The 19381-nt window shown below is 45.0% G+C and overlaps 2 protein-coding genes across 3 annotated transcripts in view; both read right to left on the bottom strand.

Moving 5' to 3' along the window:
* Positions 1-5774, bottom strand: part of LOC120909441 (NACHT, LRR and PYD domains-containing protein 3-like) — a 38619-nt gene extending 32845 nt beyond the window's left edge. The window contains exons 1-4 of one of the 2 annotated variants that reach the window (XM_040321211.1): positions 5570-5774; positions 3114-3171; positions 1104-1388; positions 371-409 (exon numbers count right to left, since the gene is read on the bottom strand). In XM_040321211.1, coding sequence (XP_040177145.1) covers positions 371-409; positions 1104-1388; positions 3114-3135 — 346 coding nt within the window. In that variant the 5' untranslated portion in view covers positions 3136-3171; positions 5570-5774. The remainder of the gene's footprint in view (positions 1-370; positions 410-1103; positions 1389-3113; positions 3172-5569) is intronic. The other variant, XM_040321212.1, reaches the window with a different exon arrangement.
* Positions 5775-10593: 4819 nt separating this feature from the next.
* LOC120909440 (zinc finger protein 501-like) lies at positions 10594-14218 on the bottom strand. The gene is made up of 3 exons (XM_040321210.1): positions 14184-14218; positions 13950-14091; positions 10594-12013 (listed from the first exon to the last, which is right to left on the bottom strand). Exons 2-3 carry the CDS (start codon positions 14038-14040, stop codon positions 10659-10661), a joined length of 1446 nt encoding a protein of 481 aa, XP_040177144.1. The 5' UTR covers positions 14041-14091; positions 14184-14218; the 3' UTR covers positions 10594-10658.
* Positions 14219-19381: the final 5163 nt, after the last annotated feature.

Here is a 19381-nt window from a genome sequence, read left to right as displayed (position 1 = left end):
ATTTGACCCAGTAGGCAGTACAGGTTTCCCTGTTTTGAGTTAGGACCTCATCTTTATCATAGTTATTTATTTATTCATATATTATTGCTATTTTATGTTTTACGATTTTAAATTTGAGCAGAAAATCACACACAAACGGGAATAAAAAGCACCAAAATGCTCAAATCTGCCCTATTCGAGCTACAAAAAAATCTCCAGAACTTTTTTGATCTTGAGGCGTTTGGCTTCAGGTGTGAACCATCTCCATAGAGAATAACAGATTTTTTTCTCCTCCAGCGTTTTGGATCTTCAAGCTACAAAATGCTGGGTCTCTACTATGAAGATGTTATGCAGTAGGATATCTTGGAAAAAAAGTCAACATTTTACTGACCTGCTAATCTGTTGCTGTTCGTGATTGTATTCAATTTAGCTGCAAAAACAATTTTTATAAGATTACCGTACAGATAATTGGCTGCAGATAAAAACAATTCTTTGCTTAGGATGAGATCTCAGTTCTGGTAAACTCTCAGGCCTCGTACACACGACCGAACATGTGTGCTGAAACTGGTCCGCGGACCAGTTTCAGCAGACATGTTCGGTCGTCTGTACGGCCGACCGGACAAATGTCCGGCGGATCGGACAGGTTTCCAGCGGACAAATGTTTCTTAGCATGCTAAGAAACATGTCCGCTGGAACCATGTCCGTCGGACATGTTCGGTCGTCTGTACAGACTCACCGGACATGTCCGATCGGCCGCCATCCCTCGCATGCGTCGAAGTGATTCGACGCATGCGTGAAAGCATTGACCTTCCAGGGTCGCGCACGTCACCGCGTCATCGTCGCGGCGACGGCGCGGCCACGTCACCGCGCTGTCTGTCCGCGCGGATTTCTGTCTGATGGTGTGTACAACCATCAGACAGAAATCTCCGGGTGGACATGTCCGCTGAAAACGGTCCGGCCGAGGCCTCAGAACTTTTACGTACCTCAGTTTGTTTTTCAGGTTAACGGACATTTATTTACTTTCAAAACTTTCAAAAAAGTTTTCTGGGTTCTCTTCATAGTAATTATTTTAGAGCATTTATAAAACATTTTTCATGAAGAGGTCGTTATACACAGGGACTCACCCATTTTTGTTCTTCTTATCTGGAGGTCATTTGCGGGTCCCAGAAGACCAATCAGGGTCAAGACTTTAATTATGACATCCAGAGCTCCTTCCCCTCCATGGGTGTCTATCAGGATGTCCTTTGTGGTGATACAATCTGCATGTTCCAGTTTTCCTCTGGGAATGGGAGGTTTATTTTCATAACAGAAATCAGACAATTTATTCTTAAATCTTTTGAAATCGCTTTCTATTAGGTCTTCCAGAGAATAGATGATGAGATCCCCGGGGGTTTGCCAATTCATCTGTCCTGTAAAATGATATCCCACCACCGAAAATAATCAGGTCAACTTGAAGTCAAGAAATTCACTAGCATAGGTCTATACTGACCACTAATTATTTATAGGGGTTGTAAAAGTTCCTTTTAAAAAAAAATAACAAACATATTATACTTACCTCCACTGTGCAGTTCGTTTTGCACAGAGTGGCCCCGATCCTCATCTTCTGGGGTCCCTAGGCGGCTGTCTCGGCTCCTCCCCGCATCAGCTAACCCCCTTCATGGGAAGCTCTCTCCCAAGGGGGTTAGCTTGCGGGTGCGCTCCCGTGATACAGTGATACAGACAGCGGCTATATCCGTCTACTGTATCACTCAGCCCCGCCCCCGGCGCGTTGCGCCATTGATTTGATTGACAGCAGCGGGAGCCAATGGCTGCGCTGCTATCAATCATTCAATGAATGAGCCGAAAAGCCCGGTCGAGAAGCCTGCGTGTTCACGGCGTGGGACTTTCCAGGGCTCAGGTAAGTAAACGGGGGGGCCGATAATCGTCGGATGTTTTTTCACCTAAGGTGAAAAAACATAAACCCTTACAACCCCTTCAATAAAGAACATATGAAGGGGAGCCGAAACACTAGAGGTTTTGTAGATCCAAAGAAATACATAAATATCAAGATAGTAAATAATTAAAAAAATGGCCTGTACATCTTTTAGGAATTCTTCCCTCTCGGATAAATCTTGGCTGCAATCACAAACATATATGATGGTGCCACTTGTATGTTGTTGTATTTTATTAAATCATTATAAAGATCTGTACTACCCAAACTATCATACAACACCAACTCAGTGTAATGAAGCTATCAAAGCCAAGTGGAATTGTCACAATAAAATATCTTATAAGGTAAATCATTTGCAGCGCTATATAATATCTACTGTATATTTCAGATGTATCCGGTCTATAAACCAGAGGCTCTGGATGGACAGTTGGATAAATAGCTCTATATTTAGGATGTATCTGGTCTATAAACCAGAGGCTCTGGATGGACAGTTGGATAAATAGCTCTATATTTAGGATGTATCTGGTCTATAAACTAGAAGCTTTGGATGGACAGTTGGATAAATGGCTCTATATTTAGGATGTATCCGGTCTATAAACCAAAGGCTCTGGATGGGAAGTTGGATAAATAGCTCTATATTTAGGATGTATCTGGTCTATAAACCAGAGGCTCTCAATGGACAGTTGGATAAATGGCTCTATAGTTAGGATGTATCTGGTCTATAAACCAGAGGCTCTGGAAGGGCAGTTGGATAAATGTCTCTATATTTAGGATGTATCTGGCCTCTAAACAGCTGGGCAGTGTACTGAATGGTATTTACATTTGGGGAAGCATGCAATCAGGAACAAAAGCCTGTAACGCAGACTGTCTGGTTTTGGGCATTTGTATGTAGCAGGGGCATTTTTGCCTTTTAATCTTGTGTGAACCTCCGCTTTAAAGTGTAAGTAAACCCTCCTATCGTTTTCAGCCAAGGAAGCTGCCATCTTGGCCTCTGTTTAATCTACAGCTGCCATGATGCTGCACATGTGATCAGTTATGTCACCAGCCATTGGATGGTTTGACAGTTTGGTTGAGAGCACAACCAATGGGAGTGTTATATTTCCGGCATGAAACTGGTAAATGGATGGGTTTACTTCCACTTTAAGTTTGGAGATGGAAGATGGAGGAACACATTGGAGAAAATAGTTGCTATAAGCAGGCATACCTTGTGAGGAGGAGGCCGCCATGACACCCGGGCAGGAGATGACCAGAGCTTACATCACCTAGATGGAACACAAATATCAGTCTGATAATAATGACAACACACTTACCTACAATGCAACCAATAGAATCTAGGGGGAATTTGGTCTTTGCCTAACATGCCCAATGTCCTTTTCTGGGGGGTTGTGTCTCTTTGGGATCATATAGGAATGAGACTGGAGGTTGAAATCTGATGAACACAACGCATAATGATTGACTACCGATAAAGCAACTTCTTTCAGGCATTTGTCAGATTGCTGTGTACAGGTCAAAAGGAAATGTTTGCTCAGGTAAGACAATCTACTTCTTTGCGCCTGTGCTGTAGCTGAAAGACGGCTACAGTGGGGGCCTAAATCCCGGGAGGGTGTCCATGTACGTCGTTCCGAGCATGGGCTGCCTTGGTGCCCCCTATGGGGCACGGGTGGCGCGCACTGATCAGTGAGTCCATGAGACTCTGCTGATCACAGATCAGAGTAAGGGGATGGTCCTGGCCCCTTACCACATGATCAGCTGTCAGCCAATGAAAGATGATCACATTATGTAGACACAAGCCGATAATCAGATTTTTTTCCCCTCACGTTGACAGCGTAGAAAAAAAAGCAGATTACCGACTGCAGCTGCTGACTTTTAATATACGGACACTTACCTGTCCTGAGTCCAGCGCCGTCCGCAGCAGAGGAAGAGCGATCGCTCGTCACTCTGCTGCTCCTCCCGCCATCCACGCTGAGGGAACCAGGAAGTGAAGCGCTCCGGCTTCACTGCCCGGTTCCCTATGGCGCATGCGCGAGTCACGCTGTGCCTGCCGATTGGCTCCCGCTGTGTACTGGGAGCCGAGTGTTCCCAGCACACAACGGGGGGCGGCGGGAGGTGACGTCATGCCCGCAGTATCTGCCCGAGACTGTTGTGGCCGGAAGTGGGTGCAAAAGTGCCCAGTCAACAAGTGGTTAAGAACATGATCTACGGGGGGGTGTTTGCAAATAATGCAATGGATTTAACCACTTGCCGCCCGCCAATGACATATTGACGGCGGCAAAGTGGTTGTAGAATCCTGACTGGACATCATATGACGTCCTCAGGATTTTGAGCCGCTGCGCGCCCCCGGGGGCGCGCATCGCAGCGATCGTTGTTGCAGGGTGTCAGTCTGACACCCCGCAACACCAATCTCGGTAAAGAGTCTCTCACGGAGACTCTTTACCACGTGATCAGCCGTGTCCAACCACGGCTGATCACGATGTAAACAGGAAGAGCCGTTGATGGCTCTTCCTCACTCGCGTCTGACAGACGCGAGTAGAGGAGAGCCGATCGGCGGCTCTCCTGACAGGGGGGGTTCGCGCTGATTGTTTATCAGCGCAGCCCCCCCTCGGATCGCCACACTGGACCACCAGGGAAGCCCACCCTGGTCCAGGGAAGGGCAAAAAAAAAAAAAACATAAAAAAAAAAGTCTGGGGGAAAAAAAAAAAAACATAAAAAAAATAAAGATGCCAATCAGTGTCCACAAATGGGCACTGACTGGCAACATGGGTAAATCAGTGCCGCCCCACAGTGTCCATCAGTGCCACCCCACAGTGCCCATCCATGCCCAGTGCCCACCTATCAGTGCCCATCTGTGCCACCCATAAGTATCCATCAGTGCCACCCATAAGTGCCACCCATTAGTGCCCATCTGTGCCGCCTATGAGTGCCCAGTGCCGCCCATGAGTGCCCATCAGTGCCGCCCATGAGTGCCCATCAGTGCCGCCAATGAGTGCCCATCAGTGCCGCCTATGTGTGCCCATAAGTGCTGCCTATGTATGCCCATCAGTGCCGCCTATGAGTGCCCATCAGTGCCGCATACCAGCGCCGTCAATCAGTGCCACCTCATCTGTGCCCATCAGTACTACCTCATCGATGTCCATCAGTGCCATCTCATCGGTGCCCATCAGTGCCGCCATATCAGTGCCCGTAATTGAAAGAGAAAACTTACTTATTTACAAAAAAATTAACAGAAAAAAATATAAATTTTCAGTCTTTTTTTAGTTGTTGCGCAAAAAAAAAACCGCAGAGGTGATCAAATACCACCAAAAGAAAGCTCTATTTGTGGGGGGAAAAAGGACGCCAATTCTGTTTGGGTACAGTGTAGCATGACCGCGCAATTGCCATTCAAAGTGCGACAGCGCTGAAAGCTGAAAATTGGCTTGGGCGGGAAGGTGCGTAAGTGCCCGGTATGGAAGTGGTTTAAGAAGAACAATCAATAAATCATATATTTACGATAGACTGCCCATACTTCCTGCTGAAAAGCCCAAAGCCGCCGCCTTTTTTACCTTCCCATCGGCCCGGCTCTGTATTTTACCTGCAGTAATGTTTAGATTAAGGGCGGAGAAGGTGAAAGGGACATTCTAAGGACAAGTTCTGTCAGGTAGAAGAAGTATGAAAGGCTCCTACCTTGGAATGATCTGATTACCTGGAGACCTCCGACCTGTAATATATACGAGACGCGGCACAGGGGCCCCCAGGCTCCTGGATCAGTCCGGAATCTCAGAATGAGACGGAAACGCCTCTTTGCTCTTATATCGGAGAACACGCCTTCCCTGTACTGATGTTTGCTGATGAAATTCTTCCCCAACACACGGAACTAGAAGCCTTTGCTCAGGTTTAGGGTTACAAGTTCATTGAATTCATGTCAAGGAGTAGAGGATTCTGATTGGGTGCTCTATGTCCTGTCACCTCAACGCTGTATATACATGCCCGAGCAAAAAAAACGTAAAAAAAAATCTGGAAAGCAGCGATATAATAATGGTTTACGCTCCATTCACATTAGTTTGTTTCCAAAGTCGCACAACGGTTTCCAGTGGAGTGATCTGACTTTGCATTCGCTGGACCGAAGTCGCGACAAAAGTCACACCAAAGTAGTGCAGGGACCTTTTCAAAGTTGCAAAGTTGATTTGAACGGGCGCCATTGACAAGACTGGGCTACGACTTGTCCTGCGACGTTGATGTCCAAAGTCACATGACAAATCGCACAAGTGTGAATGGAGCCTGACATTTATAAAGGAAAAAAATGCTGTCTAAATTGCTGGTAAAGGACAGAGTGGTCCTGCCACGCTTTTGTGGGACTGTATTAGTGGCGGCTGGTTCTCAATTTTTTTGGGGGAAAGGCAAACAAACTGAAAAAAAAAAAAAACATAAATTGCAGCCACTGTGCCCATCAAATGCAGCCACTGTGCCCATCAAACGCAGCTACTGTGCCCTAAAACGCAGCCATTGTGCTCATCAAACGCAGCCATTGTGCCATCATTTGCCACCACTGTGCCCTAAAACTCAGCCAATGTGCTCATCAAACACTGTACCCATAAATTGCCACCACTGTGCCATTAAACGCAGCCACTGTGCCATCAATTGCTGCTACTGTGCCATTAAATGCAGCCACTGTGCCCTTCAATTGTTGACACTGTGCCCATCACTGGCAGCCACTGTGCCATCAAACACAGCCACTGTGCCATCAATTTCTGACACTGTATCCATCAATTGCTGACACTGTGCCCATCAATTGCTGACACTGTGCCCATCAATTGCTGACACTGTGCCGATCTGTTGCCGCTACTGTGCCCATCTATTGCTGACACTGTCCCCATCAACTGCAGCCAGTGTGCTCATCAACTGCCACTACTGTGCCCATCAACTGCTGCCAATGTGCATCGCCCGGCACTTACCTTGTCTAGGTGGGGCAGCGGATCACGGCTGCTGTGTCCTCCATGCGCCTCGATCTCTTCTTCCGCCCTCTCTTCCCGTCCTCTGCTATGATTGGACACCTAATAGGTGGCGTCCAATCACAGCGCCTGGCATTTCAGCCAATCAGGTGACAGGTAACACAGACCCGAGCACCTGATTGGCTGAGAGGCGGTTCAGTGGTAGGAAAGCGATTCATTCGCTTTCCTAACACACAGCTGAGTGAACAAGGAATGCCCAGCATGGCGCCCTCCGTTCACTGTTTTGGACGCCTATTAGAGCCTACAGCTCTAATCAGGTGCTTCCAAAAAATACCCCGCCTCTGTAATTTAGGTGCTCGGTGCCCGACAAGGGGCCAAACACCTGAATAGGGGGTGGCAGCGGCAACCATAGATAGATTCATGCAATGTATGGATCTATCTATGGTGATGGGGGGACGGCATGAGAGAGGGATGGTGGGAACCCCCCATAATGGTCGCAGCAGGTGTACAGACCCAGGAACTCAGCACAAGGATGGTGAGAACCCCTCATAATGGGCACAGCGGGTGTACAGACCCAGGAACTCAGCACAAGGATGGTGGGAACCCCTCATAATGGGCACAGCGGGTGTACAGAGATGGGAACCATTGTGTAGCAGTGTCCCCAGGGACCAAACATGCAGTGAAGCTCATTTGATCTTTACCAACTGTATGACGGCACCAAGGACAGAAAAGGTACAAGGTACATGCGACCAGCATTCAACTGGCAGTAGGAAAAATATCTTCCAGAGTAACAGGAGAATACCAGCAGCAATTCTTTTATTTGCCCACTAGATGGCGATACAGTACAACAAATAATATGGTACAGGGGAAATAGTCACTGGCAAACAATGCATGTGATGAAGAATTGGGGGCCCTGGAAAGGAGTCCAGTCTCTGTATGGTGAGGGGGGTCCAGCTGCAGAGGACAGCCCAGGTAGTAATTGGATTACAGGGCCCTTAGTAGGCTGCTGGGGTAAGAGGGTAAAGGTGTAGTCCACTACAGATCTCAGCGCAGGGATGGTGGGAACCCCTCATAATAGGCTCAGCGGGTGTACAGACCTGGGAACTCAGCACAGGGATGGTGGGAACCCCTCACAATGGGCACAGCAGGTGTATAGAGATGGGAACCATTGTGTAGCGGTATCCCCAAGGACCAAACATGCAGTGAAGTGACGGCACAAAGGACAGAAAAGTACAAGGACATTCAGAGTAACTGTAATACCAGCAACAATTCTTATATTTGCCCTCTAGGTGGCGATACAGCATAACTATTGATATAGTACAGGGGAAATAGTCACTGGCAAAGAAAGAATGTGATGATGAATTGGGGGTCCTGCAAAGAAGTCCAGTCTCTGTGTGGTTAGAGAGGTCCGGCTGCAGAGGACAGCCCAGGTAGTAGAGGACAGGAACCCTGCTGCCGGCTCCGCATAGGTGTGGCTGCAGAGATCCCTGGTACAGTAGTCAAGCTGGTTGTGAGCAATCCCACCCCAATGGATGTACTGGGGACTCTGACTGGGGTTTAAGTTAGTGCTGCTCCTATACCATTTGACACAGGGGACCAGCTTCCACCTTCAAGTACAGTGTCATTGAGAACAGGAAGGTAGAGGATCTGTAATTTTTATCCCCTGGGAGTATTGGAGAATCCAGGGGATGAAGGGAGCCACAGGGGATTGTGGGTAATTGGGTTACAGGGCCCTTAGTAGGCTGCTGTTGAAGGAGGTTAAAGGGGTACGCCACTTCAGAACTTAGCACAGGGATGGTGGGAACCCTTCATAATGGGCACAGCAGGAGTTCAGAACTGGAAACTCAGCACAGGGATGTTGAGAACCCCTTCCAAGGAAACTTCTTGAGAAGCGGATCATGAGCTCTGCTTTTTGCGAGCCACTGGCCTTAAGGGATTGTCCAAGCCTGGTTTTGGGGGTGGGTTTGCAATTGTTTAATTTGGAGAGAATACCAATGACGTTTAGGGATCAGGCTTGGTTTGCCTTTCATGGAAAACTATATGCGAAGGGCAACTTGAAGTTTCTTTCTATGAGTGATCGGGGCTGCCCAAGAGTGGAGTGTGGAAGAGTGGTGGAGTCCATGGATCACTTTCTACTTCAGTGCCCTTTTAGTATAGAGGTGTACAAGAGGGTGGGGAGGGCCCTGAGTATACCCTTCTTCCACCATATGAGTTATGCAGAGTGGGTGTATGGGGCATTCCAGACTCGTCGGGATTATGATTTGGAAACACTTTTTTTATTCATTCATTCATTCTGGGTGAGGTTGGGAAGATTCAGGGTCTTGAGAAAGACAGGTGGCAGCAGGAGGCCTGTATAAAGGCGTGGAGGAATATCAGGACTCTGTAGCTGCTGCCTGTTGATCTCGGGGTGTGCGGCTTTCTTTCTGTCCTTGCTTCACTCCCCTAGATTTTCAGATCCAATATATTTTTGATAAAAGGCTACATGCATGGTGACGGTGATGTTCCTTAGTCTGGCTCTCTTGTAGGGATTATGTTGTGCGCAATTTGGTTTTGCGCCATTTATTATGTTCTTGTTTTTTTGTTTTGTATAGTCATATATTCAATTATTTTATAATATGTTTTATTTATTTATTATGGTTTTATTGTATATAAGTTGTTGTTTGTAAGATTTTTCAATAAACAAAATGATACCCTCATAATGGGCACGGCAGGAGTGCAGACCCGGGAACTCAGCACAGGGATGCTGGGAACCCTCATAATGAGCACAACAGGAGTTCAGAACTGGGAACTTGGCACAAGGATGGTGGGAACCAGGCCCAGACTGGCCATAGGGTATACCGGCATATGCCCGGCGGGCCGCATGTCACGTCTCCCCCCAGTGTTACATGCAGGGGGTCCAGAAAAAAGATCGACTTTGAGGATTGTAGCTTGGCGATATATGGGGCTGCTATCATTTATGGTTCCGGAGATACGGGGCTTCTTGCGCAGCCTGTCAGAAGCTACATACAGAGCGACCAGTTTAAATACAAGCTGACACACTCTGCAGCACACTTTGTGACCACGTGTATGCAAGGTAGGCTTGAGAGGAATTCCGTTTTCGGCTGGAAAACCGATTGTGTGTACGGGGCGTAACAGTTTGCAAAGAAACACACCCTGCAAGTCATTGCGGTTAAAGCTGATTCATGGAGCAGCCTGTTGTGTAAGCAAAATCAGCTAGTTCTTGTTAAACTAAATTCAGCAGTTTTAATCATGATAAGAAAGTACTGAGTTTGTATAACTTTTAGAGACATATGCATTAAAAAAAAAAAACAGCCCCTCCCTTCTTTATTTTGCATATAAGCCACTGTGGTATTCAGTTAGGCCGGGTTCACAACTATGCAAACTGAATGCGCGTTTTCCCACATTCAATTCGCTTAGCAGGAGAATGTGACTGGCTCTCTATGGAGCCGGTTCACATATCTCCGCAGCAGGTCCGGTGCGGTGTGCCGGAAAAACAAGTGCCTTTTTTGGTGCATTTCAAGTTCGGTTTCAGCCCAAAATTCAGGCTGAAATCAGACCTGAACCGGTGAACCAGCAAGCAACGGACCCCTGCTGTGAGCCACATGCAGCGGCGGTGTGAAGCTGGCCTAAAGGTCAGAGATCTTATGAACACTCATGGATCCGTGGGTCACTGAAAGTTGTCCTGCATTACCTGAAGTACACCTGGGTGGTGGTATTACCTGCTTCACCAAGCAGAAAGAATGGAGGCAGATTTGGGTCTGCGTTGAAACCACACTTTATTACACATTATTATTCTCTGCTCAAACAAGTGCTCTTCATCAGAGTCAATGAGTGTGACCTTCCTGGTGCTGACCAGAAAGAGACTTCCTTGGACACCGACCACACTCTGAACAGGAAGATGACTTCTCGCCCGTGTGAACTCTCCGATGGGCCACGAGATGAGCTTTCTGCGTGAAGCATTTGCCGCACTCGCTGCAGGAAAAAGGCTTTTCACCCGTGTGCGTTCTCTGGTGCCTCTGAAGATCAGACTTTTTGATGAAACTTTTGTAGCATTCGGAACAGGCATACGGCCGCTCCCCTGTGTGTATACGCTGATGAATAGCGAGTTGTCCTTTCTCCAGGAAGCACCTTCCGCACTCCGGACAGGAAAACGGCTTGTCTCCTCGGTGAAGGCGCTGATGTTTGACAAAGGCTGACCGCTGGAGGAAGCACTTCCCGCACTCCGAGCACGCAAATGGCTTCTCGCCGGTGTGAATCTTTTCGTGAATCCGTAAATAGCATTTTAGGGTAAAGCTCTTCCCACACTCTCCGCATGTGAAATCTTTGTCGCCGTTGTGAATCCGGAGATGGGTCAGGAGGGAGGACTTCCTTGAGAAGCATTTCCCGCACTTAGTACACAGGAACGGTTTCTCTTCTGTGTGGATGGACTGATGCGTGGCAAGGTTGGTCTTGGTGGTGAAGCATCTCCCACACACTGCACATGGGAAGGGCTTCTCCCCAGTGTGGACTCTCAGATGTTGGATGAGTTTTGATTTCACGGGAAACCGTTTCCCACAATCGGAACATGAATAAGGCTTTTTCCCTGTGTGAGTCCTCCGGTGTTGGTCAAGTTCTTCTTGTTCCTTAAAGCTTTTCCCACAGTCTGAACAAATAACTGAGGTTATATCAGTGTCGGTTTTTGGATCTTCATCAATATTTGATGCGCTTACGTGACATTCACCTTTTTCAGTACTAGGACAAGGTTCCTCCTTCTCTGACTTACAGACAGGCTGGTCTTCAGAGATAGAGAGATCCAGTGATCCAGCTATGTTGTGCAGTCCTGAAAAAGCCATTTCTAAGCTATTGGAAGGAGATTCCTCTGGTTTAGAGGCATCTGGTGATCTAGCTATTGGGCAGACTACTGGGCTGACCCTATGTGAGCTATCAGCAGAGGTTTCCTCAAGATTAGCAGGATCAGGTGACCCATCCATAATGTAAGGTCCTGGAAGTGTATCCATAATGTGAGGTCCCGGAAGTGTAGCTGGAGGAACACTATCTGCCTGATCTGAAGAAGATTCCTCAACATTAGAAAGATCTGATGAACTTTCCTCACTGTGATGGCTATTTTGCGTAACAGGTTTTTCTCCTTGACAATCTTGACTTATGATGTTATCTTCTAGGTCACAGTCGAGGTGCCCATCTGAGGTTTATAAAAAAAAAAACAATTTATAACATATTTATAACATATAACAGCTACTCAATTGTCTTCCAAGAACTTGATCACTGTCCTATTTCTGGCTAATAGCACTCTAACTGTGGAAAAAGCTGTTCCTAATTGTCAGGGCTGGGCTCAGCCCTTCCTTCTCTGAGCTGGCCGCTCAGCTGTCAGCTAATTGTCAGCTCCTATCTCTCCACATTGACTCACCTGTTCATGATCCTGCTCATCAGTCCTGCCTACTTAAGCCTTACAGTTCAGTTGCTCTCTGCCTTCGCCTTGGTCAACATCACAGAGATTTTCTCGTGCGTTCCTGTTGAAGACCTTGCTTTGCTGACATCCCTTCTGGCTCCTGATCCTGCTTGCTGGTCTACTACGTTCATCTCCGGCTCCCTGACCTTTGGCTTGTCTGAGTATCCGATCTGGTTCCTGAACTCTGGCTATGTTTTGACTACGCTTACCCTGTTTATCTTTTTTTGATTATTATTATTATTATTATTATTATTATTATTATTATTAAACAAGTGTGATTTAACTGTACTTCTGTCGCGGTCTGATTCATGGTTTCTGACACTAATCAATGGACCAGAACAATGACTAAATACAAGTAAAAATCAAATTTTAGACCAAACATGTAGGACATGGCTACGATGTGACATCATCACGTATGCCGGGCCACCCAGAGTCCAGGACTGAGGATCAGTCTGCTATACAGGAATTAGTCACTACAGTGATACAACTTGAATGTATATGGGCGCAACTTGTGAGTTCTTAATAAAGGCTTATTTATTACTTCTAGTAGGGAAAGGAAGTTCTAAAAGCTGCACATCACAGCTAAACCCTGTAAGGAGGTGTATGACAGCCTCAGCCTGGGCTCCAACCAGGCTATGTACCCTGGTTGAAGCCCGGGCTGAGGCTGTTATACACTTCCTTACAAGGTTTTGCTGTGGTGTGTGACTTCTTTTCCCTACTAGATGTTTTGAGCTGGGACAAGCTACCAGGGCAGCACCGTGGTGTAGTGGTTAGCACTTTCACCTAGCAGCAAAAAGGGTCGCTGGTTCGAATCCTGACAACGACACCATCTGCCTGGATTGTGCATGTGTCTCCCTGTGCCTGTGTGGGTTTCCTCCGGGTACCCCGGTTTCCTCCAACACTCCAAAGACATGCTGCTAGGTTAATCAGATCCTGTCTAAATTGGCCCTAGTATATGTATGAATATGTGTTAGGGACCTTAGGTTGTAAGGTCAAGCACGTCGGGATCCTACGGGGTAATTGACCGCTCTATATCAAGATCCCACTCAACTTAACAAGCTCTGCCCTTGTCAGCACTCCTAGTGGTTTGTCATGCAAGAGGGCCTAGTGGAGTCTTGAGCTGCACCTGTAATTTTTGTTGTGGGTCACACTTAGTTTTTACATGCTTCTCTATTGATTTGTTTCCTTTTGATGGTGATGCCCAGAGGTGGTCCATACTGGAGACGGAGCCTAGACCAGGGGATCATTTGATGAGCAGTGAGCTTGATCGCTGTTGATCATTAATAATCTGCAATGTCAGCACTACAGCTGCTTTCATCTTCACCCGTCTTGCTTCAGTGTTCGTGGGCTCCGACTCTGTGACTGGCCGGAGTCGCAATGACGTCACTCCTGCGCATGCATGTGGAAGCCGCTGTTCCCAGCACAGGGCTTCGGAAGGAACGGCACTGGTGGCCATTATTTCAGAGCGCATGCGCCAGTGATGTCACTGGCTGCATATAATGTAAATATCTCCGAAACGGCGAACGTTTAGAAGATGTTTACACTACCTATAGGTAAGCCTTATTATAGGGCTTACCAATAGGTAAAAGGAAGTAAAGGAAGTTTACTTCCTCTTTAAGTAAACTTGTATAATGACTAAATATGAAGCTTTTCGAAAGTGATTACTCACCCGTACTGATCTCTGGAAAAATACCTTCCTCTTTAATCGTCACCCTCACTTTAACTTTATCTGTAGAGTGCGGACCACCTATCACACACATCTCTTCTGCTTCTTCTTTACCTTCAACTTTTACTTCAGCCAATTCTTGAATCTAAACCCATAAAAGAATAAAAAGTAACTACATGCAATATTGGTTCACATTACCTATAAAGATCATACATAATGGAGACAATGAGATCCTACCTGATGATGGTGAGGGATAGTGTCATTTTCCTGTGTGGAATCCCGGGAATACAGAGGACGGGGACATCTCTCTGGTGGGTTCCCATTACTGGATCCATCTGTAGGAAACACACACACTGACTGAATACATTGTTTCTATGTGTTTAACAGATGATGGGGGTGGGGGGGTTGTCTAGGTGGTGCTACGGTGGTGGTCAATATAGGAGGGCCCCATAACAAAATTTTGACACGATGATGGTTGCTCTCAATTCTACTACAGTATATCTCTAGACCAGGGGTCTCCATACAACAGCCCGTGGGCAAAACCATTCCAAAGTAAGGGTCTGGGTCACCCACTGATGGGAACATGATGTAATGGGATCACCAATGGGAACCTTGATGTAAGGGGGGCTTTGAAGAAGACCCTGACTTAAAGGGGGAGAAATGACAGTGGTGGAACTACTAGGGTCGCAAAGGTCACACTTGCAACTGGGCTCTTGCGTTTCACAACCATGGGAGAATCCAGCTGCGGGGCCGTAAAGCTTGGTTTACACTGCTATGACCCCAAAATCATGTGACTTGCTTGTGATTTCCTTGTGACCTGGACCCAGAAGGAAGGGCACCAGGCCCAAATGGAAGGTCCCCAAGCATGGAACAAAAGGGCACTGGGACCAATGGAAAGGGAGGCCCTCCATGGTTTCCTGCACAGAGGCCCTGAAGGTTCTAGTCATGCCTTTAGAACTATGATATGGACTCTAAGGTAAGAGGGGACTCCAAAGGTGAACTTTGGGGTAGGGGGGCTCGGATGCGAGCCCCTGATGTAAGGGGGACTTTGTTTTACTGAAGTTAAAAGTTTATCAAATGATGGGTGATCTAAGTGGACCTTTAGATGAAAAAAGTTATAGACTTCGGTTGATTTACCAAGAGTTGGAATGATCTTCTGAATCTCTGAGTGCTTATCCTTATACAGATCCTTAGAATCTTCTAGGTACTCCCAACCCTGTATCAAGAAATAGCAATATATAGACACCAAATTATAAACATGCCTGTATAATAGGATACTACTTCATAATTCCGAGTACCGCTTACCTCTCCTGTCAACAGTTTAAGGATCCTGTTGGTGACTTCGAGGATCTTCTTGTTGGTGTTACTCTCGGATGTCAAGAAGTGGGATGGATCCATGTCGATGGGATATTGTCCATCACCTGATGTTTTCTTGACCACTGTGTAGTCCTATATATGGAAAAACAACTTTTACTAAATTAATTCCCAGAAGATGTCTCTCTCTTTTCCAGTCACATTTGTATTTTAATAATGCAGGTGAGAGTGATCTTTTGTAACCTTCGCGGGATTCTTACCACTTCTACGGACAGGTCTGTTTTATTAATAGAGATAAGAGTGATATCATGTGACCTCCCAGAATCCTCCTCACCTCTCTGGTCAGGCCTGTGTTTTATAAATAGAGATAAGAGTGATGTCATGTGACCTCCCAGAATCCTCCTCACCTCTCCGGTCAGCAGGTAGATGATCTCCAACGTAAGATCTAATAACTCTTTTATGTACATTTTGTGCTTGTCCATGGCTTGCTTGGAGGACACACATGTATCTGTGTTGGAGCAGCTGTCCCTGAAGTATAGATCCAAGAAAACATCATTATATGGTCCAGAGATAGTTGTAAATCACATAATATTAAACAACATTGGTCCATGGGCCGTAGATCAGCATTTCCAAAAAAGTTCGCTAGATAGGCAAGTGTTCGGGCAAATTGCGAAAAAAAAAATCCTCTAATAACCTATGAGAAGAAGCTGTACTCTAACACAGTGGAATGTGTTCAGCCAAGATGTTGGAGGAGAGACAATTAGTTTGCTCCATCCTTCATGGAAGGACTCTCTACAGTGATTATAGAATATTATCTACCATGGTGGACTATATAGGGTCTCGATGAAACACCAACATCCAGTAGACCATCCAGGACTAGAATGTATGGCTAAAATAAAGAAAGATTAGGGTTTCTGAAGAGGTGGTAAAAGAACGAACACATGTAAAAAACGGAAATGACAATAAAAAACAAGGAATTTTCTTCAATAGAGGGTCACTAACCTGGAACAAGTCCACATGTCAGGAAAGCCAGAGGAGGGTTCGAATTTATCTTAGTTTGAAATATGTTAGCCTTTGGATCAGCCTGACAGCCAGAAGGGTAACCAATGGCAGCTTCCATGTTCACATGGTAAGGGTTGATGTAAGGTCAAGGAGTAAGGACAGCTTAGAATACCTTTAAGGTTTTTTATTGCTGTCTGTCTTCCCATTTAAAAGAATTTTTCTCACTTCCTGTCGAGACTCTGGCACAGGAAGTGAGGGGAATCTCTTCAATGGGGGTGCAGACAATAACTAGATCACTAAAGGCCGACAAAGGTTCTAGTAGGGAACATCCATTATAGCAGTTTTGCCTGATTATGAAGTGTGACACACACATTAATGTTGGCAGCTTTGTCAGTTTATGAAGTATGTAGAACAATTATGGCAATTTTGCCAGTTTATCACATTTCAGAAACATTTGTTTTGGCAATCAATAAGGGCAATTTAGCCAGTGTACAAAAAGCGAATAACATCAATTAAAGCAATTTCCCCGGTTTATTACATGTGCGGAACATCAGTTTCAGCAAGTTGGCCAGTTTGTGAAGTTTGAGGAAGAACAATTACAGCAATTTTGCCAGTGCAGGAGGTATGGGGAACACCTATTTACGTACATTTTGCCAGTTTTTGAAGTGTGTGGAACATCAGTTTTGGCAGTTTGGCCAGTTTATGAAATGTAAAGGAATATCATATACGGCAATTTTGCCAGTGTATGCAACGCAAGGAATATCAATTACAGACATTTTGCCAGTTTATTAAGCGTCAGGGACATCAGTTTTGTCAGTTTGCCCAGTTTTTGAAATGTGAAGAACATAAATTTATGTCAATTTTGCCAGTGTATAAAGTGTGAGGAACATCAAGTTACAGCAATTTTGCCAGTTTATGAAGTACGAGGGACATCAGTTTCAGCAATTTTGCCAATTCATTATGTTGTAAGTGTGAGAGACCTCAATTTCTGCCGTTTGGACAGTTTATGAAGTGTATACAACATCAATTACAACAATTTTGGCAGTTTATGAAGTGTGAGGAACATCTATAATGGCAATTTTGCCAGCATATAAAGCGCAAGGCACATTAATTTACATACATTTTGCCAGTTTATAAAGTATGTGGAACATCAATTTACGGGAATTTTGCCAGTGTATAAAGTGTGAGGAGAATCAATTTATAGCAAATTTGTCCATTTTTGAAGTGTGTGGAATATCATTTCATGGCAATTTTGCCAGTTTATGCAGTGTGAGGAACATCAATCTATGGCAATTTTGGCAATTCATTATGTTGTAAGCGTGAGAAACCTCAATTTCTGCAGCCAGTTTATGAAGTGTAAACAGCATCAATTACAACAATTTTGGCAGTTTATGAAGTGTGAGGAACATCTATAAGGGCAATTTTGCCAGCGTATAAAGCGCAAGGAACATTAATTTACGTAAATTTTGCCAGTTTATAAAGTATATGGAACATCAATTTACGGAAATGTTGTCAGTGTTTAAAGTGCGAGGAGCATTAATTTATAGCAAATTTGCCAGTTTATGAAGTGTGTGGAACATAATTTTATGGCAATTTTGCCAGCTTATGCAGTGAGAGGAACATCAATCAATGGCAATTTTGCCAATTCATTACGTTGTAAGCGTGATAAACCTCAATTTCTGCAGTTGGGCCAGTTTATGAAGTCTAAACAACATCACTAACAACAATTTTGGCAGTTTATGAAGTGTGAGGAACATCTATAACGACAATTTCGCAAGCTAATGAAGTGTGAGGAACATCAATAACGGCAAATTTGCCAGCATATAAAGCGCAAGGAACATTCATTTACGTAAATTTTGCCAGTTCATAAAGTATATGGAATATCAATTTACGGAAATTTTGCCAGTGTATAAAGTGTGAGGAGCATCAATTTATAGCAAATTTGTTAGTTTATGAAGTGTGTGGAACATCATTTTATGTCAAATTTGCCAGTTTATGCAGTGAGAGGAACACCAATCTATGGCAATTTGCCAATTCATTACGTTGTAAGTGTGAGAAAACTCAGCTTCTGCAGTTTTGCCAGTTTATGAAGTCTAAACAACATCAATTACAACAATTTTGGCAGTTTATGAAGTGTGAGGAACATCTATAACGACAATTTCGCAAGCTAATTAAGTGTGAGGAACATCTATAACAGCAATTTTGCAAGCTAATGGAGTTTGAGGAACATCAATAACGGCAATTTTGCCAGCGTATAAAGCGCAAGGAACATTCATTTACGTAAATTTTGCCAGTTTATAAAGTATATGGAATGTCAATTTACGGAAATTTTGCCAGTGTATAAAGTGTGAGGAGCATCAATTTATAGCAAATTTGCAAGTTTATTAAGTGTGAGGAACATCAATTTACGGCAATTTTTCCAGTTTATTAGGTGTGAGGAACATCCGTTTTGGCAGTCTGAGCAGTTTATAAAAGCCATTCTTCACCAAATTTCGACATAGGTGGAAATAAATAATTTAAAAAGATGTTTTTCATTGATAGTCCCCCCAATTTTAAAAAAGACCTTCTGCTGAAGGTCTTCACTGAAGTTTTTTGACACGTCGATGGTCTTTTTTTTTTCAATTTTTTTCACACGCTTTGTATGCTTCACATAAACATCACAACGTTCCACCTCAACGTTTAGGGACTAAAAAGGAGACTATTCGAAATTCGGCAACCGAAAAGAAAGTTGCCATTTTTCAGCGACCTTTATAAACGGGCAAAATATTTTACAAAACAAGATTTAAAACCTTCTCTGTGTTGCAAAACGTTCCCGTAAAACGTTCTAAAATATTAAGAATTGGGGTTATCCGTGCGTAAATCCGCAAGGCGCCAAAGCGACCGAACATTACAGCTTGCGGAAAAGGGACCAAAACCTCGACACATAAAATACTCCAGGCAGCCTGGATGTGCAGTGAACAAAACATACCTTTCCCGAGGATTTGGGCTTCAGCCGATGATGTCACAGGAAGCCGGTGGGGAGGATTATGGGTAACGTAGTTTCTTCAGTAGATTCCGTGTAGGCTCAGCGTTTAACTTCTCATTGGCAGGAGATTAACCCTTTTTAATGACGGTTTTGA

This window comes from Rana temporaria, chromosome 8, assembly GCF_905171775.1.
Source record: "Rana temporaria chromosome 8, aRanTem1.1, whole genome shotgun sequence".
NCBI classification, from domain to species: Eukaryota; Metazoa; Chordata; class Amphibia; order Anura; family Ranidae; genus Rana; species Rana temporaria.
The sequence above is the reverse complement of the archived record's forward strand: the minus strand, read 5'-3'. Positions and strand labels throughout refer to the sequence as shown.

What these genes read in the sequence shown, in the direction of transcription:
- LOC120909440 (XM_040321210.1), bottom strand. Translation starts at nt 14,040, where the DNA reads ATGTGTGTGATAGGTGGTCCGCACTCTACAGATAAAGTTAAAGTGAGG. An exon ending in TTTTCCAGAGATCAGTACGG is followed by an intron (nt 12,014 to 13,949) that starts GTGAGTAATCAC and finishes TATAAACCTCAG; the next exon opens with ATGGGCACCTCGACTGTGAC.